Raw genomic sequence first — 24987 nt, 5'->3', positions numbered from 1 at the left:
CGAGCTGCAGGATGCATGAACACACAGGTCTGAGAGGTTCCAGGCTAAGCCGTTCTAGACCAGTGTTTTCAACCAGTGGGAGATGGCCAGGAGAGTCACGGTAAATTTTTCAATTCCACCTTATTGGTGTAAAAACATTTATGATAACAGGACATCAGTTCTGTGTTCATCCTAACAGAACTCTAAATTTTAATTGGATGAAAACTAATCATGTTTAAGTTAACAAATTACAGAACTTCTGTTAATTGATCCAACGTTTCACTTTTTTCAGTGTTTCAGACTTTTTTCTTTGTGTTTATTTGACGCCTTTTCAAGACACTTTGTATGGCTGTATATTGTTAATACAGACTAAAGAGTTTTTGTTTTTTACATTTTCAGTTTGTGGTTTTTATCAGGCAAAAAGACGAGCTTGGGTTCAACAACAAACAGCAAACATTTTCAAAAGAACAAGGAGAGAATGTGTTTAGTCCATGAATGCAGCACGGTGTGTAACTACATGTATTTGAGAGTTCTTTTTGGTGGTTTTATCCGATCCATCCCACTGGTGTCCATGAACCAGCACCAACTGTTTTCTCCCGAGCAACATTAGATTACCCACAATGCCCTTTAGAACCCTTCAAAATAAAACAAGAATTACCATCAGTTTCAGCTTAATAAACCTGCTTCTACTCTAATCCATAATCCAGTTTTGTTTTGTGTTGTATGTGTTTTAACAAACCTCAGTGTTTATGGCTCCTTTATGAGGGGCAGCTTATAGCAAAAACATCTGTGTTTCTGTCTCTATGTTCATGCTCAAGTGTTCTCAAGCTTCATTTTTCATTGACAATAATAATTTTAAGAAAACTGTAACATATTTTGTTAATTGATCCCCTATTTCACGTATTCAGTGTGTTCTAGCCCCGCCCAGTTTTTGGTAGAAGTGGTTGAACGCTGTTCCACGTTTAATATGACACTGTGTTGTGTTCTAGTTAGTCAAAATAATCCATTAAAGGATTTGACTGTCAAACTGACGTCCACTATAAGTCAGTGTGGTTTCAGCCTTCAAGCCTTCATCTGATGCCAACCAAAGGTTTGTTAACATCGACATAAAACAGGTTAAACAGATCCGTGAACGTCTTTGTTTTCCTCGTCTGAGCTGGGACCTGGATCAAAACTTTACAACTGGATAGCTACGATATGCACTGCTGGTGTTAGGTTGAGGGTATGAGGGGCTGTGAGCTAGATATAGAGATAAGCAATAGATCAAATGATGATCAGGGGTAAACTTCAACATCATGGTTATGGTGGAGATTCCTTGTTTTATTATTATTAACCCTACAGTAGAGCACTACCACCGGGGGATTTTCACCCAAGCTAAAGTATTCCCATGATCTTCAATATGTTGTATTTTTCTGAGTGTCCTTGAAACAAGTCTCACATGTCCCAGGAATGGTTGGACCAAAGGATACAGTATCGTTATTTTTTCCTTTTTAGGAATTTTTTGTTCTCAAACTTTAAATTTTTCAGTAATTTTTGAGCATTTTTTAGGATCTTCCCATTTTTTTATTTTCCATTTTGTTACATAAACCACTGTAAAAAGTAAACTACTCTAATTTATCAAGTGTTGTCATGTTCTGATCTATTTTTTAGACAAATACTTTTATTGGGTATAATATATTGGGTAAAAATTACCCAGCAAGAGTGATGGTGTAACGTTTTATAGTAAAAGTGTTCTAGGGTTAGAGGAAGTCCAGGTTGTATTGTAGGGCTGCCAAGATTAGCCGACTAATCGACTGTTAAAATAGTCGACGACTAATTTAATAGTCGATTAGTCGTTACTTTATATCATATGGAGTCAGAGTGTAGTAAAGTTTAAAGTTATAATGTCATTCTGCTAGCTTTATGGACTATTTTGGCATCTATTAAGGTTTTTTAGGCTATTTTGGAGTTAAGATAATATTTTAAGCTGCATGTTAGCTATTTTGGCTAATTTAGTCTTTTTTTAGTTTTTTAGGAATTTTGGAGTTTAGCTTATATTTCAGCTACATGCTAGCTGATTAGGTTATTTTAAGCTTTTTTCTGTTTTTTAGGCTAATTTGGCATTTAACTAATATTTTAGCTAGATATCAGCTTCAGTGTTTTTAGCTATCAATTTCAGCATCTTCAGCTATCAGCACTAAAATTCATCTTACAGCATTCACACTAGCATTATTGCAGGTAATGATATATATCTATATAGTTGGTTTAAAGCTAATGATAGTTAAGATGTGTACTTTACATCCAGTTTGCACATGACCCGATTAGTCGACTAATTGAAAAAAATAATCGGTGATTAGTCGACTGTTAAAATAGTCGTTTGTGGCAGCACTATTGTATTGAGAGAAAATTTCTAAAATATTAAAGATGCGTCATGAACTTCCATTAAACCTTAAGCTTTAGCTGATCTTTTAATCTCTGTAATTTGTTCTCAGCCTTAAGGAAACCTGGAATCCATTTTAAGGATCTTTCTGAAACACTCAAAGCTAACTTCTGTGTCTCAGCTGAAGCTGCCTTTGACTAAGTTGCTTGTTGGCATTGAAGGAAACATTCTGAGGATGTTTCTGGAGAACGACAAGAAAAGAAGCACAGAGACTCCATGAGTCAGAATGAATGAAGATTTTAAAGTTTTGTCACGAAGAGTTAAAGTGTGAATTTTTGCTCTAGTATATCTCAAGAAAAGACTGTGGATGAAATAAATATGATAGAATTTCATATTTTTTTTTATCTCGGATAGGGAATCATCTCAGTCAGACTGGAAGGAACATTTTAAAGTTGAGGTGGAACGGTTGTGTTCTTGTTTTCCACACAGATTCAGTTTGTAAAAAATTCAATGTTAGTGGGAGACGGTTCAGAACTTTTCCCCTCTGAGGGGATCTGCGGTGTAGTTTGATGTCACACTGTTGTACAGAACCATTTTAGTCTTTTAGATGCTTCATATTTGAGGATTAAGCTGCATAATTTTACCAAACGTGAAGTATTTGTGAAGCTAAATCGAGTTGATAACAGGTGAATCTGTGACCCTACAGCTCATTTTCTTCCTAACAACCTTTTGCTCATCTCTGAACAACACAGAGAGCGTCTGCTGGGTTGTAGCTTCCGTGGAACGCCAGGAAAAGTCTCCATGTTTGAGTGAAAAACAAATTCCTTCTGCTTCACTCAATTTTTTTCAGGATTAACAGAAACAAATTATTTATTAATTTTCTGGATATTTTTCTTCTTTTTTTATTCCTGAGGATTCCACTCGAGCACATCAGCGTTTGATGTGCAGCTTCCTCCAGAGCTGACCTCTGACCTCACAGAAGGAGCTCTTACCTCGCTCGATAAGATGCTGCCGTTGGAGATGATGTCGGGCTGCGGGTCCGTGTACGCTGACATCACGGCGCCACACGGGTTGTGGTCGGTGTCGGAGCTCCGGGAGGGGCTGCAGGGCTTCAGGAACATGAGGTCGGTCTTGGCGGACTCCGGGGTCAGACACACCTGGTAGCAGTAGTTCTGGTTCTGGTGGTGGGAGCCGAAGCTGCCAGACTCCTCCACGGGGACTTGGGCCACGCCGGGCCCCCCCACGTTGACAGTGCTCTGCACCAGCATGATGTCAGACTTGCTGATCTTCTTCTTCCTGGAGCGGGCCTGCCGCGCGCTGCAGGAGCTGCAGCCCAGGCAGCAGTCGCTGATCAGGCAGGTGTAGATGTTCAGCTTCTTGTCCTTCTGGCAGCGCACGGCCAGCACGATCATGACCAGGAGGAAGATGAAGGACACGGAGCCCAGGGCGATGATGAGGATGAGGGTCAGATCCAGGGCGCCGTCTTTGGCTTTGCTGGTGGCGCCCTTGTCTCCGCTGCCGCGGCCTTCAGCGACGCTGTCCACCAGCACCACCAGCACGCTGGCGCTGGAGGACAGCGGCGGCTGGCCGTGGTCCCTCACCTCGATCAGCAGGTCGTACATCTGGTGGGGGTCTCGCTTGGTGGACACCCGCCTGGCCGTCCTCAGCTCCCCCGTCCTCCAGTCCATCCGGAACATGCCGTTCTCGTTGCCACGCTGGATGCTGTAGGACAGGCGGGCGTTCTCGCCGTCGTCTGCGTCCATGGCCACCACCCGGGTCACCAGGTAACCTGGCTCAGCTGAGCGGGGGAGGGGCTCCTTGGCTGTTCCATTTTTGCCCAGGGGAGCCAGCACAAGGGGGGGGTTGTCGTTCTGATCCACAATGATGACCCTGACAGTGGCGTTGGATGCCAGCTCCTCGGCGCCAGAGTCTCTGGCCTGAACCATGAAGGAGAAGTCCTTCAGCTGCTCATAGTCAAAGGAGCGGAGGGCGTACAGGTACCCCGTCTCCTCGTTGATGGACACGTAGGTCTTCACGGACATGCTCTGGATGTCACACTCCAGGATGGAGTAGCTGATCAGGGAGTTCTGGCCTGTGTCCGGGTCCAGGGCCGTGACCGCGTGGATGTACGCCCCGGGCACGTTGTTCTCCGTCACGTACACGTCATACACGGGCTGCGTAAAGGTGGGCGCGTTGTCGTTCTCGTCAGACACCTGCACGCGGATTGATTTACTGGTGGCCAGTGACGGGGTTCCCTTGTCCCGCGCGACCACGGTCACGGAGTAAGAGTCCACGTGCTCGCGGTTGAGCGGCCCGTCAGTGACGATAGTAAAATAGTTCCTGAAGGAAGACTTCAGCTTGAAGGGCACGTCCCCCAGGATCTCCACGTGCACCTGCCCGTTGTCCTCCGCGTCCCGGTCCGTCACGCTCAGAAGCGCGATCACGGTCCCGGGCGCGGCCTTCTCGCTCACGGACTCCGTGACCGTGCTGAAGGTGATCTCGGGCGCGTTGTCGTTCACGTCGGCCACGTTGACTAGGACCTTGCAGTGCGCGGGGATGGCGTTGGGGCCCAGGTCCTTGGCCTGCACGAAGATCTGATACAGGCTGCTCTCCTCGAAGTCCACCTCCGCGCGCACCTCGATGCGCCCCGTGCGCGCGTCGATGCTGAACAGCTCCTTTACGCGGCTGGAGATGTGGTTGCTGAAGGAGTAGACCACCTCCCCGTTCAGCCCCTCGTCCCGGTCCGTGGCGTTCAGCTGGATGACCAGAGTGCCCGCGGGCGCGTTCTCGGGCAGACTCACCGTGTACACGGGCTGCATGAACACGGGCACGTTGTCGTTGGAGTCCAGAACTTTGACCACGAGCAGCGCGGTGCCGGTGCGCGGCGGCTGCCCGCCGTCCACGGCGGTCAGCACGTACCTGTGCGCCGCCTGCTGCTCCCGGTCCAGCGGCTTCTCCAGCACGAGCTCCGCGAACTTGTTCCCGTCCGTCTGCGTCTGCACGTCCAGGTAGAAGAAGTTGTTGGTGGTCATGTCGTACGTGCGTAAAGCGTTGGAGCCCACGTCTGGGTCGAAGGCGCTCTCCAGCGGGAAGCGCGTGCCGGGGGTCGCGCTCTCGGAGATCTCCACAGTGATGTCGGTCTCCGGGAAGCTGGGGGGATTGTCGTTTATGTCCACCACCTCGATCTCCACGCGGAACAGCTCCAGGGGGTCCTCCAGGAACACCTCCATGTTCAGCTGGCAGCTCGCGCTCTGCTTGCAGATGAGCTCGCGGTCTATCTGGTCTTTGACAAACATGACTCCGTTCTCCAGGTTCACCTCCAGGTACGGGCTCCGCGAGCTCGGCACCACCTGGAAGCGGCGCGAGGCCAGCTTGGTGAGGTCCAGACCCAGGTCCTCCGCGATGTTCCCCACGAAGGTTCCGTGTTCCGCCTCCTCCGGGACGGAGTATCGGATCTGAGCGCGCGCTCCGTGGATGACGCACAGCAGGAGCAGAAGCATGGGCATCGTGGGAGAACCGGGTGCGCGTGGGTCCGGGACGCGGGTCCTACACCTGAGTATCATTGGTCTGTGGCGCGCGCAGCCGTATCCATGCGCCTCAGTGGCGCGCGGAAACTCTCCAGATGCGTAAAAGTCTCCAGGAACGCGAGTCCATCAAACCTGGATCCGGCTGCTCTCCTCGCGCACTTTTCCGCGCTCAGCTCCGTTCTCTGGTGAGCTGCGGCTGCGCACAAACATCCCGGGGAGGTTCTGCGCTGCCGGAGTGGTGGGTCCGGTCCAAACAGTGGAGACTGTAATCCATGTCAGGGGGCTGAGCGTGCGTGTTCTCCGCCGCGGTCACGGACAGACGCGGCTCTTTTCCTGTCGCTCCTCAGGCTCGCTCCCCGTGCGCGCTCTGCTCTGTAGTGACGCTCTTCACACAACTATTTGCTTTTTCCCCGCGTCGCACCTCCCCTCGTGTCCCGCGGCTCCCATCCACGCCAAGAGCTCTGTCCTGATTGGCTGCTAGGACTGTCAGTCGTCTTCTCTCACCTCCTGACGCCTGGAGTCTATGTGATGGAGAAGCTGGACATTTGTAACTCCAACAGCTCATCCGAAGCTTTCTGGGGCTTTTTTTGGCTGAAGTTGATCCCTGATGGAACAAATGGGGATGAGAGGCCAGCAGAGGATCTGGTTTGGAGCGTTCAGGTGTTTGGAAAGAGCTAGAGAAAGCTGCGCTCTGAGCGCGCGGAACTCCAATCACAGCAGCGGAGCGGAGGCTGCTGCGCAGAGCGCGCGCGACCCCTGCCGGCGACTCCTGCAGGCCGAGTCTGAGGAGCACAAATCACTATGACAGAGCATGCGTGAGAAACACCGCTTCAAGTAATAAAAACAAACAAATAAAGGACCACTACTCGCGCGTGCGCAAACAGCAGCTCCAAAGTAGTTTCTCCTCGTCTTTTCATGCAGTTTCCGTCCATCCTTCAGTCAGTTTAAGCGAAAGAAGTTCTTCAGTAAATGATCAGAAGAGGTCAAAGTTCAGAACCAGATTTGAAAAAGTCAGACAGAATTATTAATGAACATTTGGTGATACATATCTGAAAGGTTTTCTGTGGTCAACTTGGTTTGTGATATTTTCCACATCATTTTATTTTTAAGGAAAAATTAGTCTGTGCCTTTATGGGTTAAATCAGAGGGGTCAGACTCGCTCAAGGGGCCAAAATCCAAAACACACCTTAGGTCGCGGGCGGACAGGATAAACATTTATTGAACACTAAAACTAAATTTTAAAAAGTTTAGAACCATAAGTTTTTAACATAATTATGAACTAGATATACAGCATCACCTGTGATAATGCTAGTGTGAATGCTGTAATCTGAACTTGGCCACTGAAGATGTTAGTGCTGATAGCTGAAAATGCTGAAATTGATAGCTGAAAACACTGAAGCTGATAGCTGAAAACGCCAAAGCTGATGCCCAGCTAAAATATTAGCTAAATGCCAAATCAGCCTAAAAAACTAAACAACAAAAGTCTAAAATTGCCCAAACAGCTAGCATGTAGCTGAAATATTAGCTGAACTTCAAAATACCTTAAAAAATCTTAATACATGCCAAAATAGTCCAAAAAGCTAGCAGAATGCCAACTTTTACAACTTTAAAACCTTTTTCACATAAATATGAATAATAAAAAAAGCAGGAATATTATTCCAGAATAAATCAACATAAACCCTTAATAACTTATAATATTTTACTCTCCATAAAAAAATATATTTCGTCAAAATTATACAAGTTAGAAATTAGGGCAAGATAACATCAGGTCTTTAATAACAATAAAATAAAATGATCTGGAGGGCCGGATCCGGCCCCCGGGCTCTGACTGTGACATGTGGGTTAAATGAATCATTCTAAAGTTTTTGATTGTTGCATTTTTAATTTCCCAACAAAACCATCATTGTTTTTGAACAATTTTGTTAAAATTGTTCAGTTGTACTACCTTTCTGCTTGAAAGAAACTTTCTTTTAAAACCAAAATTTTCCTCTTTTATTCTGCAAGGGATGTAACAAGCATGTAATAAACAGATATAAGGGACTCCATTTTGTATTTTTCATATTAAATTTGCATCATAAATGTTCATTTTTCATTGTTATTACTTGTAATTCTCTAAAGGTTTTGTTTGAATAAATGCAAATTTACACTGAAGTGAAAGACTTAGACTTGATAAGTTGTCGACCTTCATCTTAAACCCTTTAATAAACTTTCTATGTTTATTGTTATACTTCTGTTTAGGTTTATTCTATCGGTTAGAAATAAATAAAATAAATAATAAATAAATAACTCTGAGGTGTGTTCTGGACCTCCACTGCCTGTCTGTGTGTAGATACTTATTCTGTAAGCGCAGCTTTTATTTCGTTTCACTGCAGATTCTGGAAACAGGAATTTCAGAGACAGATTTCTTTATACTGATGAACCTCTGCTGCCATCTGCTGGTCATTTAAAGCACCACAGCTTCGACTACAGGTGGAAGAATCGGCTTTTAGGGTTACATTTAACAGCTTTTGCATCTGTGAAACACCAGAAACGTTTTACTAAGAACGAGATCAATGTGTCACATTTTTAAAAAATAAAAAAAAAAGTGACAAATGTCTAAGAATAAATAGGCATATTTAGCAAACTCATAAAATAACAAATGCAAGTTAAGTATATATCATTTAAGTTTTTGTTTGCATTCATTAATGTTTGGTAGTAAATTAATAATTCATTTATTTGCAGAACTTTCATGCTCAATACAATAAATGAGAATTATGTAAAAATGTTATGATTTAAAGTAAAATCACAATGTTTTGATGCATCTTCTCCCATTTTATAATCAAAACCTCAAAAATTGGGAGTTTATTCATTAATTATTATAATAAACTGATGTAATTTAAATAAAAATGCAACATGAATGCAACAATTTTTAAGAAGGAACAACTTTATAAAATTTCATTATATTATTTATTGCCATTTTCACATAATTTTGTCTCTCCGGAGCCACCGTAGAGCTGTCCTTACACGCTCTGGTTTGGTCTGAAATTTTCCATAAAAACACAAAAAGTAAAAGAGGAAAACTTCGAGGAAGAGAATCAAGCAGAGGAGTGAAGGCCACAGATACAGTGAGACGAGCTGAAGGAAGTGATGATGAGGGAAGAACAGCAGCAGAGAGGAAGAGAACGATGAAGACGACAGGACAGCTTCTTTGGGAAGTCCTTGGTCAGCAGAACCAGACGGATGAAGGTGGCGGCGGCGTCCCGTCAGGTGGAGGCTCACCGCGCTCCTTCAGCTGGACCCTTCTGTCCTGACCAGAAGAAAACTTCCAACCAGCATCAGTGGCGAGCGTCTCAGACGTCTTCAGATCCACGCTGGACGGAGGATCCAGACCCAGTTCTAAGACCAATCCTGAAGAAACTCCAGCTTCAGGAGAACCATGCTGAGCGGGCTCCTCAGACGTCGTACGGGGCCTCCTCGTGTTCCTCCTCCGTGCTCCTGCCGAGGGCTGAAGATAGTTGCTGTAGGAGCAGCTCCTGAGACGGCGTGCAGACTCCCGGCTGCTGCCTCCTCCTCACAGCCGGCTGGAGGTCGGGTTCTGGCCCGGCTCCGTCGCCTCCTCCGGCCCCCTGGCCGCCGCTCTGTTCCTGCGACTCCTGGCCGGTCTGATCCGCCTCGGGGTCGCTCGTGTGGTCCAGACAGCTGTTTTCTGACAGAACCAGCCTGAGCGGCGGCAGGTCTGGGACTTCATGGGTCTCGGCGGTGCTGCTGGTCAGGAAGCTGGTCTCCAGAGATCTCAGAACCTGCAGGCCGAAGTCTCCGACCTCCTCGTAGAGCGGTTCAGGGAGGTCCGGAGACTCTGAGCGCTCCTCAAAGGAGTCCCGCTGGACCTTCATGGGCTGAGCACATAAACACAGAACCGTTTTAGAACCTCCTCGGGCCATTCTGCGCTCGTGAGCCAAAGAACCAAAGAGGCGGATACTCACGAAGTACATGGAGAGCGTCCGCCTGTCGTGCAGCTTCCTCTGCAGAGAGACGGGAAACTCCGGTTAACCAGAGAAACGGGCCCTCCTCAGATCCCAGAACCGGTCGACGGGTCGACCCATTCTGGGGTGTGAGACAGGTGTGCTGACTGACCAGCGTCTGATTGGCTGACAGCATGCTACTGTTGGTCTCCACTCCCCTGATTGGAACCAGCGGCATTGTGCCAAACTTCTGTTTGGAGATTTCCGACAGAGAGTGGCGGCGCATCACCGGGGGGCCCGGGTCGTCGTTCTGGAGAGGACCGGATGAGTGAGCGGAGAGCTGCTGACAAACAAGAGGCCAGCAGGCGGACAGGTGAACTCACCTGAGCTTTGAGGAAGCTGGTGACCCAGTCCCAGAGCTCAGTCTCGCTGCTGCAGCACAGGAACCTGAACAGAAACACAATCACTGTCTGCCATCGGGGAGCATGCAGCATCAGCCTGCAGGGGGCGCACCTGTGCTGTGCAGGTACAAACTAACATCACCAGAAGGATGATTACAAGGACTTTCCCTGAGTTTATCAATGAGACACAAGGCAACCACAATCCAAATTCAGGAGTGAGTTCAGAGTGTGATGAGGATGAAGACCTGGTCCTCAAAGGAGACACTTACAGCTGATGTTTGTCTGACATCACAGTGAAGCCCCACCTGAGAGTGGACAAAACAGAGAGTCACGAAACACTCCCACCTCAAGAAGCAACACGACCATCAGGAAGCTGCAGGACCTTCAGGTGCATGAGAGGAACCAACAATACATGATGGAATGGATAAGGAACCATCCTCTAAAACACGTGTGAAAGTCAAGGTCCGGGGGCCGGATCCGGCCCTCCGGATCATTTTATTTTATTGTTATTAATGATCCAATGTTATCTTGCACTTATTTGTAACTTGTGTAATTTTGATAAAATATATTTTTATGGAAAGTTATATATTGAAAGTTATTTAAGGTTTAAGTTGATTTATTACGGAATAATATTCCTGCCTTTTTATAATTCATATGTATGTTAAAAAGTTATGGTTTTGGCATTGGCATTCTGCTAGCTTTTTGGACTGTTTTGGCATTTACTAAGATTTTTTTAGGCTGTTTTGTAGTTTAGCTAATATTTCAGCTACATGCTAACTATTCTGGCTTATTTAGGCTTTTTTGTGCTGTTTGGATTCCACCAGCATAAGAATTTAGCGTTTCAATTTTTAGTCAATTTATTCATTTTACTTGCTAAATTTTAAATCCACAAATGCAAATTTTCTAACAAAATTCCTAAGTTTGACTTATTTCTGGTGGAGTTCAAACTATACATTAAATCAATATTTCTTTTCTGTAAAATGTCTTGAAATTAGTTTTCAATCACTTAAAATGTAAACTCTGCAATTTCTTTGATCCTATTTTTATTTACTTACTGTATTTTTTGTTTGTTTCTACTCCTGGCATTTTATGCTGTTGTTTTTTTGTTTAATATTTGTTTATACTGTTTGTAGATGTACAGTGTATATTAATGGCAATTTTACACAGTTTTTCTTTTGCACTGAAACTAATGTTTACAAGAAAGTTAAAAAAAATGGAGGCTTTTTAGGCTGTTTTGGGGTTTAGCTAACATTTAGGCTACATGCTAGCTGTTTTGGCAAACCTAAGTTTTTACGCTAACTTGGCATTTAGCTAATACTAAAGCTGGCTATCAAATTCGGTGATTTCATCTATCAGCTTCATCGATTTCAGCTTCAGCGTTTTTAGCCATTAGTTTCAGCATTTTCTGCTATCAGCACTAATCATTTTCAGCCACCAAATTCAGCTTACAGCATTCACACTAGCTTTGTCACAGTAATGTGATATCTAGTTCATATTTATGCTAAAAGTTATGGTATTAAAGTTTTAAAATTTAAAGCTAACCAGATGTTGCAGTTTCATGAAATATCACTAGAGGCAGGCTGCAAAGGAAACAATTTCCCATGAACTTTGCATGTCAAAAATATGAGTTTACACGCAAAATAAACTAGTCTGACCTGGTTTTAAAATAAATATTTTGTTCTTTAATGAAGAACTCTGAGGAGTTTGATTGTACACCTATAGGAGCATGTTTTTTTTGCAGCCGTTGGGTGTACCCCACAGAGATTTAAGTTTGACTTTGTCACACCCAAGTTGAGACTATAAAGTAGGTGGAGTCATCAGTGTCACAGGTCATCAGCTGTCCCTTCTGGCTTCACTTTTGCAGAATAAGATGGGAGACATGTGAGGGTTTAGATAAGCAGATGAATGAATGATGGATGTTAGACCTCAACATATTACAAACAAATACTTTTAAATGATAAAGAACAACTAATATCAGACTAACAGAAGAACAAGAATGTTCCTGGAATTCAGAAAACATCTAAAGTCACAGTCTAAAACTGCTGAGTCAGCAGGTTTGGGCGTTGATGCACAAAGATGAAGAATGAGGCCTCAGCTTGGTAAAGCTCCGAGCTCTGCATCACCTGGTGGGAGCCTTCAGTTTCTTACGGATGCCGATGTAGATCTTCATGGACTTTAAGAGCCACTCCTTCTCCGGCTTGATGCTCTAGGAAAGGACCCAGATCAGTCCGGACAAACGGAGGAGGCGGAGTTTACTGGTCCTACTGTGAATGCAGCCCGCTTACCTTCTTGTCCTTCAGCAGCAGCAGCTTGTGGTTTCGGATCTGGAAGGTTCTTTCCTGGAACCTGGTCCCCTGAAGGAGCTTTGGAGGCTCCTCACGGCATCTCAGCAGACCGATCTTCATGGTCTCACTCTTATATGCTGAAATGGACAGAGATCTCCTGTGACGATTTAAAGATGTTAAAACGTGTTTTCCTGCTTTTTATTGAATGTAATGTATGGTTTAAAATGTAAGTCCTGTCATTATTATTTTGAATCTTTTAACGCCACGTTAAGCTGGCACCATTGTTGCGCCATAAAAAGTGCCTTCATGAAACCGCGTATAGAACGTTCATGAACGCACAAACATTCTTAGTACATATGGCGTCCTGCCATGTACGGAGGACTAAAAGAGCCAAAATGAAATAAATATATACACCATTACATAAATGAATAAATGTGTCATTAATTATTTAAAATTGACATTAAATAAATCAATAAATAATTGTTGAAATATTTGGGGCATTAAAACATTAAAATAGCCATTAAAAGCACATTTAGATACTTCATGACACATAATTATTTCATGGCCAGTGTGGGCCAAAAGAGACAAATTAAAATAAATATATAAACCATTAAATATGAAATAATTAAATATATCATGAAATATTTAATTGAGCTTTTTAATGGCTTTTTAAATATTTTAATAATTTATATATTTAAAAATGTATTTATCGATATCAAATTTATTGATTTAATAACAATTTTAAACATTTAATGTCACATTTATGTAGTAATTTCACATTAAAGATTTTTATTTCAATTTGGCTCTTTTAGTCCTCCATAGACATGCAGCTGTGAGATCAATGTGATAAAAGTTCATCTGGAAAAAACTTATTTGAATATTCTGTGAAAGAGATGTTATTGAAGTAAAACCAATTTTTATTTTATTAAGTAAGGCTGAAGATGAACGTTGATCTGACGGCTGCAGAGCAGAACGGAGCTGTCTGCTATCAAAAATTCAAAAACGGGGAAAACTATCATTATTTTATATTGGGATGGGCGCAGACATTATTTTTTCTACAAAAATGAGAACCTTAAAATTTCAGAAATTCCGCGGTTCACCACAAAGTTTCAGCCCGTTGAGGTCAGAGTAGACCAGCACGCCCCCACGTGTGAGCAGATTCCAGCCGACCAGAACACCTGAAATCCACTTGAATCAAACTTAGCAAAAAAACTCTCTTTTACTATTTTTCACAAACACAATAAGGATAATTCATGAAAGAAAAAAAAGCTGTAAGAAAATGAAAAGAAAGAAAGAAACAGGAGGGCTGTTTCTCAGGAGAGAAATTCTTAGTTTTTGGGGTCCCAAGAAAGTCAGACTGAAGTACGATCACTGTCTGTATAACAGTTCAATACAATCACAGCATGGAGTTAGGAGGTCTGTGATGTTCCTCTATCAACAGAAACTGTTCATACATGTGGCCCACAGACATCTGTGAATTTCACCTGAATTCTTTTTTTTGTATTTAAATTCAAAAACATGTTGATTAGTTTGTTGACAAAACTTGATCTTATTGTTTGTTTGAAATTACACCTAAAACTTTCATTCTATGTGGTAAAAACAGTTCGTTAAACATTTTTGGAGTTTCCACAGCAAAATGAATCCCATTTGTCCAAACGAAATTGTATGTTTTTGATCGATTTTATGTCTAGTGCAGGAGTGTCAAACTCAATCACACAAGGGGCCAAAATCCAAAACATACCTTAGATCTCGGGCCAGATAGGATAAAGATTTATTGAACACTTTAAAACTAAATTTTTAAAACCTTAAAAACATAACTTTTTAACATAATTATGAACCAGGTATATAGCATTACCTGTGGTGATGCTAGTGTGAATGCTGTAAGCTCACAGCTAGTTCTGATAGCTGATGATACTGAAAGTAATAGCTAAAAATGCTGAAGCTGATAGCTGAAAACGCTGAAATTGATAGCCAGCTAAAATATGAGCTAAATCCCAAACTAGCCTTAAAAAAATTAAAATAAAACATTATGTTAGCCAAAACAGCTAGCATGTAGCTGAAATATTAGCTAATCTCCAAAATAGCCTGAAAAAAAATCGTAATAAATTCCAAAATAGTCCAAAAAGCTAGCAGAATACCAATTTTTAAAACTTTAAAACCGTAACTTTTTAACATAATTATGAATAATAAAAAGGCAGGAATATTATTCCAGAATAAATCAACTTAAATCTTAAATAACTTGCTGTATTTTACCTTCTCCGTGACCCCGAAAGGGACGTAGCGGACAGGAAGATGAATGAATGAATGAATTTTACACTCTATATAAATATATTTTGTCAAAATTATACAGGTTAGAAATAAGCACAAGATAACATCACGTCATTCTTCTTCTTCTTTTCCTTTGGGCTTTTCCCTTCAGGGGTCGCCACAGCGAATCAGTTTCCTCCATCTAAGCCTGTCTTCAGCATCCTCCACTCTAACACCAGCCACCTTCATGTCTTCATTCACTGCATCCATAAACCTCCTCTTTGGTCTTCCTCTAGACCTCTTTCCTGGCAGCTCTAGACTCAGCATCCTTCTACCAATATATTCACTGTCTCTCCTCTGAACATGTCCAAACCATCTCAGTCTGGCCTCTCTGACTTTATCTCCAAAACCTCTAACATGTGCTGTCCCTCTGATGTATTCATTCCTGATCCTATCCATCCTGGTCACTCCCAAAGAGAACCTCAGCATCTTCATCTCTGCTACCTCCAGCTCTGCTTCCTGTCTTTTCTTCAGTCCCACTGTTTCTAGTCCAAACAACATGGCTGGTCTCACCACAGTCTTGTACACCTTTCCTTTCATTTGTGCTGAAACTCTTCTGTCACACATCACACCTGACACTTTTCTCCACCCATTCCAACCTGCTTGCACTCTCCTCTTCACTTCTTTTCCACACTCTCCATTACTCTGTACTGTTGACCCTAAATACTTAAACTCCTCCACCTTCTTTATCTCTTCTCCCTGTAACCTCACTCTTCCACTCTGGTTCCTCTCATTCACACACATGTACTCTGTCTTACTGCGGCTAACCTTCATTCCTCTCCTTTCCAGGGCAAACCTCCACCTCTCTAACTCCACCTCCACCTGTTCTCTGCTCTCACTACAAATCACAATATCATCTGCAAACATCATAGTCCATGGTGATTCCTGTCTAACCTCATGTCATTAACATCACGTCATTGATAACAATAAAATAAAATGATATGGAGGGCCGGAGAGCCTTGACTTTGACACGTGTTCTAGTGTGTGAATATAATGTGGAAAAATGACAAAATAAAGGTAGTGTCACATACGTGTGGGTGTGCTGATTAAAATCATACCAAATAAGCAAGCAGGTACTCTTTCAAATTGAAAACAGAGAGGTAAATTCAAAAGTAGAAAAAAAAAAGAGTTTTAGGCCTTAGGTTCCAAAGGCTTAAACTCCCGTAGAGAATAGGATGACTCAGCTGTTTTTACAGACTTTAGCTGCTCACAGACGGTTTCTACACAGCACCGCATGACTGAATGACCACATTCTCTACCTCAGTTAGTACCAGCGTCTATTGCTCATTCAGGTGTGTGACCTACAGGTGAGGAGCGTGATTCCGTCCCCTTGAGGAACCCTCTTCACCACCAGGTAGGCGGAGCTCGGGTTGGCCATCTTGCACCACTGCAGGGCCTGCTCCAGGACCTTCTCTTTGGGATGTAAGGGGCGCTCTGAAACAAAAGAACCAACACCTCAGACGTCACTCCATCGTCCAGGTGTTCAGACTAGAGCTGCCATGATCAGTCGACTAATCGACAACTAATAGACTATTAAAATAGTCGACGACTAATTTAATAGTCGATTAGTCGTTACTTTAGATTAAATGGAGTCAGAGTGTAGTAAAGCTGAAAGTTAGAATGGTATTCTGCTAGCTTTTTGGACCATTTTGGAATTTAATTAAAGTTTTTGGGCTACTTTGGAGTTTAGATAATATTTCAGCAGCATTCTCGATATTCTTGATAATTTTTGATTTCTTCTGTTTTTTAGGCTGTTTTGGAGTTCAGCAAATGTTTCAGCTACATGCTAGCTGTTTTGGCTAATTTAGGCTTCCTCAGTTTTTTAGGCTAATTTGGCATTTAACTAATATTATAGCTGGCTATCAACTTCAGTGATTTTAGCGATCAATTTCAGTTATCAGTTCCAGTGTTTTTCATTATCAATTTCAGAATCTTCAGCTATCAGCACTAGCATCTTGAGAGGCCAATTCAGCTTACAGTACTCACATTATCAGAGGAAATGCTAAATATCTAGTTTTAAGTTAGCTTAAAGCTAATGATGGTTAAAATGTGTGGTTTACATCCAGTTTGCACATGACCCGATTAGTCGATTAATCTGAAAAAATAATCAGTGATTAGTCGACTGTTAAAATAATTGTTTGTGGCAGCACTTGTTCAGACAGAGAAGGAGGCGGGGCCGCTCACCCAGCTGTCCATCCTCGATGGCCTCAAAGGTCATCCAAACGTCTCGATCTCCGGCTGGGACGTTCCTCATGTACAGAACTTGGTTGGTTAGCTCCTCTGCACACATGGTGGGAGACACCTGGGGGGTGAGCAGTGGCACATCACACCTGAGGCCTCTGCGAGCAGCAGCAGCAGCAGACAGTGATGGACATACCTTCAGAGTGATGCAGCAGTCTGGGACCTTCATCTCCAGGTAGACCTCAATGATGAGGTCTCCGGCCTGAGACAGCTGCACACAAACCGCTAGGGTCAATTAGACTGTCGACCTGTTGGTGACGGGTCACTGCTGACCTGTGAGACGAAGGTCACTGACCTGAGTGTCCTTCCAGGTGGTGATGAGGCTGATCTCCAGCTCAATCTGGGTCTGATGCTCCTCATCGATCTGAAACACCATGACGTATGAGGGGGTGGTTCAGTCAACCCAAAAAAAGCCACGCCTGGGTGTTCTCCCGCTTTACTCACATCGAAGACGAACAGGTAGTTGTCAATCAGGTCCTCCACGATCTTCACCTCATGCTCCCCTTTCCCGTCCGTCTGGAACAAGCTGGGAGCAAACAGCAGCGACAGGTTCTTGGTGCACATCTGGTTCAGGTCGGCACACTTCTGGACCCTGACAGAGAGCGCACGGGTTGGACTGCTGTTCAGAGTCAGGGCTGTAGCTCCCGCTGGAGGCGGAGCTCACCTGTACAGGTGACCAATGAGAGCTGCCAGAGTCGTCTGGTTTACTCGAGGAAAACTTCGGATGATTTCTTTGTAACGTTCCAACCGCTGGCGCTTGTGAGGGATTTCTGTACAGGAACAGCAAACCAGGTTAGCAGGATGAGTTTCATAAGTACTGCAAAGACAAAGATCTGGACCTGGAGCAAAAGTCTGGAGTCTCTGGTCTGATACCGAGTAGACTCACTTGCAGCTTCCTGCCAAAAAGGGTGCAGCTCGGCCATGAAGATGGGGTCATCGATCTCTCTGAAGAACCTCTTAAGAACATCGGTCACATCCTCAATGAAGTGGTCTCCGATGCGCAGTTTGACATTTCGAGCGTCTTTTCGAAACTCTTCCATCAGCAGCCGGATCCGGGATTTGGCGCCATTCTTTCTGTAGATTCCCTCGTGACCCAAACCTTCAGAGAGACCAGAACCACAAGCTTCAGGAGACTGGAGGTCAGTCTGACACCAGTTGATTTTAAAGCTCCACCCCCTCAGTGCAAAACACAGATACAGTTGTTCTGGATCACCCATGAAACTCTGTTCTTCCTCCTCCTCACCATACTGTGTGATGAAGGCGATGCAGCTGTCCACAATGATGGGGATGTCGTTTCTGCTCATCTGCTGCTCCCTCAGAGTGTTTCCTCGTCCTCCGGCCGCTCGCTGGATGTCTGAGTACCACAGGGAGAAATCCATCCGCCCCATTCCATGCAGGTGGAGAGTCCTGAGGTGGAGGAAGACCAAACGGTGAGGGCCGAGGCCAACGCCAGATCCATGAACAGACCGCCGATCCTCTCACCTGCCCTTCTCCACCAAAACCAGGATGTCTTTCTTCTCCTGATGATCGTTCTCTGAGGCAACACCTTCAACACAAACAGAAACCAAAGTCAAACCGTCTGTAAACCGAAACCAGAACCCAAACAGAACCGGGACTGGGACACGGACTCAGCTCCTGCAGGCGGTTCAGGTTGATGATGTCCTCTGCTGCTCCGTCATTTCGAGGACAGATGAAGAGGTTAGACTTCTGCAGGACAAAGTACGCCTCCTTCCACTGCTGAGGGTCCAGCATGGCTCGGTACCGCAGGAGCCCGACCCGCTCAAACTCTCGGGTCAGCAGGCAGTGACAGCTGAGCGGCGTCGCGGCCTGCCATGATCAAAACATAAAGGCTGTGAGCGAAGCCTTTCAGTACCAGGATGATGCTCGAGGTTCTGTGAGGTCACAAGGAACCAGAACCGAGTCAGAATGGGTCAGGTTCTGACCTTCCCAATGGCTTTGGTCCAGTTGTGCAGTGATTCAGCCGTTTCCAAGCCGAACTGGTAAAGTTTCTCTGAGGTCAAATACAACTCGAAGGTGTAACGAAACCTGGAGGACAGACGGAAGAACGGACAGATGATCGGATGGAAAAATGAACGGACAGATGGATGAAAGTCAGAGTCAGAAGAAAGACAGACGGAACCTGTCAATGAAGCCGCTGTTGCTGGACAAGTCGGGCCGACAGACTCCCAGACACACCATGTCCTTCAGGTTGATCTGCAGACTGGGTTCTGAAGACTGCTCCGACTCGTAGAGGAGCAGGTACTGATCCACTACACACCAGAACTTCTGAAAGTCTGACAACAAGACCCGACAATCAGGAGGTTCTGGTACTGAAGTCACACAACCAACATTTGACGGACAGAAAAAAAAACACCTGATCCACTACAAGCTGTTATCACACCTGTTACACCTGCAGCTTCAAACAGCAACACAGCACTACAACACTGCCACCTTCAGGCTGCACAGAGAGCTGCAGCCCCAGCTCACATCCCAGAAACCTCTTGAGGTTGCTCTTCTCAGCAGGAGGTGCAGAGGGAGCTGAACCTCCGACAGAAGCTCAGTCTCTCACCTTCTCTGTTTTTCCTGGAGATGGTTCCTCTGCTGACGCTGGTGCACTTGTAGAGGAATCCAGAGTGAAGAACAGACTGCATGATCTCGTCGTACACGCCAGGATCTGCAACATAAAACAGTCCTTACAGGGGAGTTGCTCAGACATATTTGGGTCCAACAGCAGAGGATCCCAGGTTAGAACTGGGGCTGCCACGATTAGTCGACTAATTGAAGACTAATCGAGTACTAAAATAGTCAACAACTAATGTAATAGTTGATTAGTCAATATTTTATACTATATGGAGTCAGAGTGTACTAAAGTTGAAAGTTATAATGTCATTCTGCTAGCTTTTTGGACTATTTTGGCATTTATTAAGGTCTTTTTAGGCTATTTTGGAGTTTCGCTAATATTTCAGCTACATGCTAGCTGTTCTGGCTAATTTGTGTTTTTTCAGGGTTTTTTTGGGCTATTTTGGAGTTTAGCTGATGATTCATCTGCATGCTAGCTGTTCTGACTAATTTTGGCTTTTTTCCGTTTTTTAGGCTAATTTGGCATTTAACTGATATTTTAGCTGGCTATCAGCTTTAGCGTTTTCAGCTATCAGCTTCAGAATGTTTAGCCATCAAGATTAGCATCTTCAGTGGCCAAATTCAGCTTACAGCATTCACACTAGCATTATTACAGGTAATGCTATATTTCTAGTTTGAAGTTAGTTTAAAGCTAATGATGGTTAAGATGTGTGCTTTACATCCAGTTTGCGACTAATCTGAAAAAATAATCAGCGATTAGTCGACTATTAAAATAACCGTTTATGGCAGCACGAATTAGAACTCATCACTGAAGTTTTCATTTTGGACACAGAAACAGTGAGGTTCTGGCCAAGAGAACTGACTCTGAATCATGTCAACTCTTATTCTGGACTAAAAACAAAGCACTCTGGTCTTCACAGCTGTGGAGTCTGCAGCAGAATGATCACACCACTGTGAAGATGGCAGATGCTGACCTGTTGAGGTGCTGTAACCCTGCGGCGTATCGTGCTGGCGGCAGCTGTCACCAGTGAGCCGTGCAGACTCCGCCTCCAAAAATATCTGAGTGACGGTCTTGAGCAGCGTCTGTTCAGAGTGCGCGGTGCACAGGACCTGTCAGAGAACCAGAACATCACCTGTTCAGCTCCACTGTGCAGATAACACCATCTACTGCTCTACCTGTAACCCAACACTGAACCCGATCGGACCTTGAGCAGCTCCTCGTGGGTGCTGAATGCCGGGTGGGCGAGCCGGAAGCGGCCTTCTTTGTACTTCTGGGTGATGAAGTCCTTCCTCTGCTCAGGTGAGGCGTCACAGTCCAGTTCCTCAGACAGAGGCAGATGGGCGGCCCAGAAGTCATTGGCGCGGTCATTTCCCAGCATGATGAAGAGCTGAGTTACACAAACATGTACATTAAATAAAAAAAAGTCTGCTTCTTCCAACAGCTGTGAACGTCCACAGTAAAGTTCTGACCTGGACAATCTCGTTGCTCCACACGCTGGTGTCAAGTTTCAGACTCTGGACTTTAGAGACCATCGTCCCCAAACTTCTGTGCTGTCCTACAAGCACACAGACAGAAACACATGATAATTTAAGTCACCTGATCCAGCTCTATGTGATCTTTGCCTGACACACTGGCTTCTGGACGTCAGTCCACATTAGCTGACTGAACTGAAGGTCCTGAAGATCTTACCAGCACAGTTCTTGCAGATGACGACACACAGGTTGATGGAGGCCCAGTCCGGGTTCAGAGCCTTGCAGTCAGCGCACATTCTGTTAGACCTGTTGGACCAGATCTTCTCAGCTACCTCATAATCCGACAGAGTCTCTGCAATCGCCTCCTGTAGCGCCTCCATCCAGTCCCTCTTGTCCCGGTCTGACTCAGCAGTGAAGCTGCAGAGGAGGAACGTGGACGGACACTGACGCTTGAGGATGATCAAAGTAGACTTTTTTTAAGCAGTTTTAGCACAGTTCAGCACGGTTCAGCACGGTTCTGCTGTCGTACACTTTTACTGATTGAGGTAAAAGCTCTTATTTTCACTTAAAGCCCACTTTAGAGCAAATTTTATGACCTTGCTGGTTTTCTATAACTGCAACAGTAGATCATAGGTTCAATAACTGACCATAAAGAGAACTGGACTGAGTGAGAAGTCATAGAAAGGGACTTACTTTTGGCTCTAATCAAATTAAGTCAATTCAGTCACCATTTTTTCATGATACGGATGCTGCCATGTTGGAGCCAAAATTGTCAGTAAGGAGTGATTCTTCCGAAACAATCCGAGTCCATGTTTCCATGGCAACCACTCTAGCCAATCGGAAGTGAGCATGTTGGGACGCCACACCCCAACAACTTAGAAAGTGGGATCAGGACAATCTGTAAATAAAATGCTTCAAACGTTCGAGAGGAGACCATTGACTGTACATGAGAACAGGACCGAGTCAGTGTGATGTAATCCCCTGAAATTGGTTTACTTCCATCTCCAACCAAATGAAGTCAATTCAGTCGCCATTTATTTGTAATACGGCACTTGTCATGTTATAACCAGAACTCAACATTTAGCAGGGATTGATCCGAGTTGGTCTGAGTTCACATTTCTATGGCAACCACTCTCACCAATCAGAAGTGAGCTTGCTAGAAGTCCACACCCCCTCCACTGAAAGCGTGCTCGGGAGAATGTGTCAAATGCTTCAAACGTTCAACGCGAGGCCAAATATGTTTATTGAGGAATCTAATTGGTCAATCTATAACTTGAAAAACAAACGCTACAAGAAAAATACATCAACAAACATCAACCCCTAGTTTTTAACTTTTAAAAGAAAGCAGGACACTGTAAGATACAACTCCAGTTCTTGATAATATTCGCTGGATTCCTCTTAGTTTTAGGATAGACTTTAGGACTCAGAGCAGTCTGGATTGAGCATCATCTCTACCTGAAGCTCTTGTAAGGAGTGATGAGGTCAAAGCTTCTGTGCTTCCCGTCTCGGATGGTTGCTCCTCTGGCTTCAATCACCGTGATGCCAATTCCATTACGAAAACACTGCAGACAGAAACGTTGGTAAAGAGGGAACCCGGCTTCAACATCCTGTCGGACCTCAGTGGTCTGATCTCTGATCATCTGTCTCTGCTCTCACCTGTTCGCTCTTGTACAGCCAGATCTGGTCCGTGTTGATGGCTGTGTACACTTTGGACTTGGTTCCTTTCAATTCCAGTACTCCGTGTTTCTGGCAGTGAGATCCAGGGCCGAAGCGGCGCCGACCGAACACCAGCTGATCCCTGACGTGCTCCTGCAGCGTGGTCACCCAGCGCCGCCTCAGCACTGATGGATAGGAGACATGGCAGACTGTCACAGCATCCTCAGTACTACTCACTTGCCTCATTGGTGTAAGATTCTAAAGAGTTCTGCAACATCAATCCAGAACCACAAAGCCAGAACCTTACTCTGTATAGAACTTTATTTAACCATTAAAAATTTGAATCTGCAGTTATTTTATCAATTGAACCAGTTGTTTGTTGAGACAGGGGGTGGAGCTCATCTCTGGTGTGGTCTGGATGTAACTGCAGGGCATCATGGGATGTATTTGTGTTTTCAATTAGTCTGAATAAGAAACAGAAACTGACTGCTCAGAATTTATGTTCAACAGACAGCACCCCCCTCAGACTGTGTGGCTCTACTAGAATTATTTGACCTTCAAAGTGTACTTCTGACACAAGAGTTACCATGGTTACCCTGTTAGCATCAGATACACTGGTCATTTTAGTTTATCTTGTTATCAGTCAACCTGTGATTGAAAGACCGCAGGTTTGGTTCCCACTCTGCACAGCAATGTGTCCAAGTGTCTTTGAGCAAGACACTGAACCCCACATTGTTACTGGTGGTCATTGGTTGGCACCAGTATTGGGACTGTGACTGTAAAAGACTTTGGTATTTCTATGAAGGTAGTAAGACGCTATCTAAATATACACCATTTACCATGGAAATATGCTCCCCTCACCCTCCACATAATCTGGTTTGGTTTAGTTTCACATACAACACAAGCAAATGAAACAGAATGGAAAAATCTTGCAGCTCCAACAGCTAATCGTTTTGGGGACCTTATTGTCCAAACCAATCTCTGACCAGGACGGAAAACAGAAGGAAGAAGAAAAGCCGCCAGTCCTATTGGTCCAACAGATGAAAAGTCATCTGTAGATATTTGCTAAATCTTGTTAACCCAGCAGACACGTTTTCATGATGCCCGATTACTGGAACATAGTACATCTGCAGGAGGACAGAGTCTCATTCTGAGGAGGACCAGAGTTATCTTGTTTGGTCCAAAACAGAGTTGAGGTGAGCTTTCAAAGCTGCCAATCCAAGAGGATCATTTGAGGCGTCAAACCTTCCAGGATGACAGTGGTCACCATCTTGCTCGTCTAGGTCTAGGTTAACCTGCAGTGTGTTCATACCATTTAAACCCGATGGCATCATTCACATGGCTCTGGGTATTCTTCTGCTCATCTGGGACCGGGTCGCGGGGGCAGCAGTCTAAGCAAGGATGCCCAGACTTCCCTCACCCAGGTCACTTCCTCCAGCTCCTCTGGGGGGACCCCGAGGCGTTCCCAGACCAGCCGAGAGACATAGTCTCTCCAGCGTGTCCTGGGTCTTCCTCGGAATCTCCACCCAGTGGGACATGCCCGGAACACCTCTCCAAGGAGGCGTCCATCCGGACCAGATACCCAAACCACCTTAACTTGCTCCTCTCAATGTGGAGGAGAAGCAGCTCTACTCCGACCTGGAAACCAAGCTTCTCACTCTTTCTCTAAGGGAGCGTCCCGCAGCCCTTCAGAGGAAACTCATATCAGCCGTTTGTGGTCGGGATCTCGTTCTTTCAGTCATAGCTCAGAGCTCATGACTATAAGTGAGTACTGGAACTAAAGACATTTTTTTTTACATTTCAGATAATCCAGGTAAGTCCTTGAGCAGTTGTGTCTGAAAGTCACAGTGAGCAGCGTTGCCTCTTTAAGTGTAGACTGTGTTCAGACCAGGTTTTACCTTCATTATCAGTCCTAAAGACGAAGATCCTGTGACTCGTCACAATCTCAAACTTGTTGTCTTTTGTCAGACGGGCCATCTGGATAGCAGCCAGTGGGATCACGCCTTTGGGGTAGATGTCCTTAAAGAACACACAGGAGATTTAGTGGTCATCTTCATATGAAGAATAAAAAAACATAGGATCAACAAGAACCAGGATGAGGCTACAGTTACATCAACCAGAATCATTAGTCCAGTCTAGCTTTATCCCATCAAAACAGACCAGAACGTTTTCTGTGGAGGTGACGGACAGGATCACCTGAGTTCCCGTCAGCAGCTTCAATAACAAAGTCTTTCTGAG

General features: G+C 44.6%; 2 protein-coding genes across 3 annotated transcripts in view; both read right to left on the bottom strand.

Moving 5' to 3' along the window:
- pcdh10b (protocadherin 10b) overlaps positions 1 to 6819 on the bottom strand; it is a 17667-nt gene extending 10848 nt beyond the window's left edge. Inside the window, exon 1 of the mRNA XM_024283161.2 lies at positions 3331 to 6819. Coding sequence (XP_024138929.1) covers positions 3331 to 5901 — 2571 coding nt within the window. The 5' untranslated portion in view covers positions 5902 to 6819. The remainder of the gene's footprint in view (positions 1 to 3330) is intronic.
- Positions 6820 to 8792: 1973 nt separating this feature from the next.
- arap3 (ArfGAP with RhoGAP domain, ankyrin repeat and PH domain 3) overlaps positions 8793 to 24987 on the bottom strand; it is a 33237-nt gene continuing 17042 nt past the window's right edge. For both annotated transcript variants that reach the window (XM_024283159.2, XM_024283160.2), the window contains 27 exons: positions 24648 to 24768; positions 22750 to 22934; positions 22549 to 22655; positions 21311 to 21510; positions 21091 to 21176; positions 20826 to 21008; positions 20595 to 20730; positions 19610 to 19714; positions 19181 to 19334; positions 18984 to 19086; positions 18669 to 18867; positions 18523 to 18586; positions 18284 to 18447; positions 17927 to 18139; positions 17705 to 17810; positions 17485 to 17632; positions 17336 to 17404; positions 17177 to 17251; positions 16984 to 17101; positions 16105 to 16233; positions 12493 to 12629; positions 12331 to 12413; positions 10477 to 10512; positions 10190 to 10253; positions 9979 to 10116; positions 9828 to 9866; positions 8793 to 9740 (listed from right to left, as the gene is read on the bottom strand). In XM_024283159.2, coding sequence (XP_024138927.1) covers positions 9297 to 9740; positions 9828 to 9866; positions 9979 to 10116; positions 10190 to 10253; positions 10477 to 10512; positions 12331 to 12413; positions 12493 to 12629; positions 16105 to 16233; positions 16984 to 17101; positions 17177 to 17251; positions 17336 to 17404; positions 17485 to 17632; positions 17705 to 17810; positions 17927 to 18139; positions 18284 to 18447; positions 18523 to 18586; positions 18669 to 18867; positions 18984 to 19086; positions 19181 to 19334; positions 19610 to 19714; positions 20595 to 20730; positions 20826 to 21008; positions 21091 to 21176; positions 21311 to 21510; positions 22549 to 22655; positions 22750 to 22934; positions 24648 to 24768 — 3606 coding nt within the window. In that variant the 3' untranslated portion in view covers positions 8793 to 9296. The remainder of the gene's footprint in view (positions 9741 to 9827; positions 9867 to 9978; positions 10117 to 10189; positions 10254 to 10476; positions 10513 to 12330; positions 12414 to 12492; positions 12630 to 16104; positions 16234 to 16983; positions 17102 to 17176; positions 17252 to 17335; positions 17405 to 17484; positions 17633 to 17704; positions 17811 to 17926; positions 18140 to 18283; positions 18448 to 18522; positions 18587 to 18668; positions 18868 to 18983; positions 19087 to 19180; positions 19335 to 19609; positions 19715 to 20594; positions 20731 to 20825; positions 21009 to 21090; positions 21177 to 21310; positions 21511 to 22548; positions 22656 to 22749; positions 22935 to 24647; positions 24769 to 24987) is intronic.

Source organism: Oryzias melastigma, linkage group LG10, assembly GCF_002922805.2.
Source record: "Oryzias melastigma strain HK-1 linkage group LG10, ASM292280v2, whole genome shotgun sequence".
Taxonomy (NCBI): domain Eukaryota; kingdom Metazoa; phylum Chordata; class Actinopteri; order Beloniformes; family Adrianichthyidae; genus Oryzias; species Oryzias melastigma.
The sequence above is the reverse complement of the archived record's forward strand: the minus strand, read 5'-3'. Positions and strand labels throughout refer to the sequence as shown.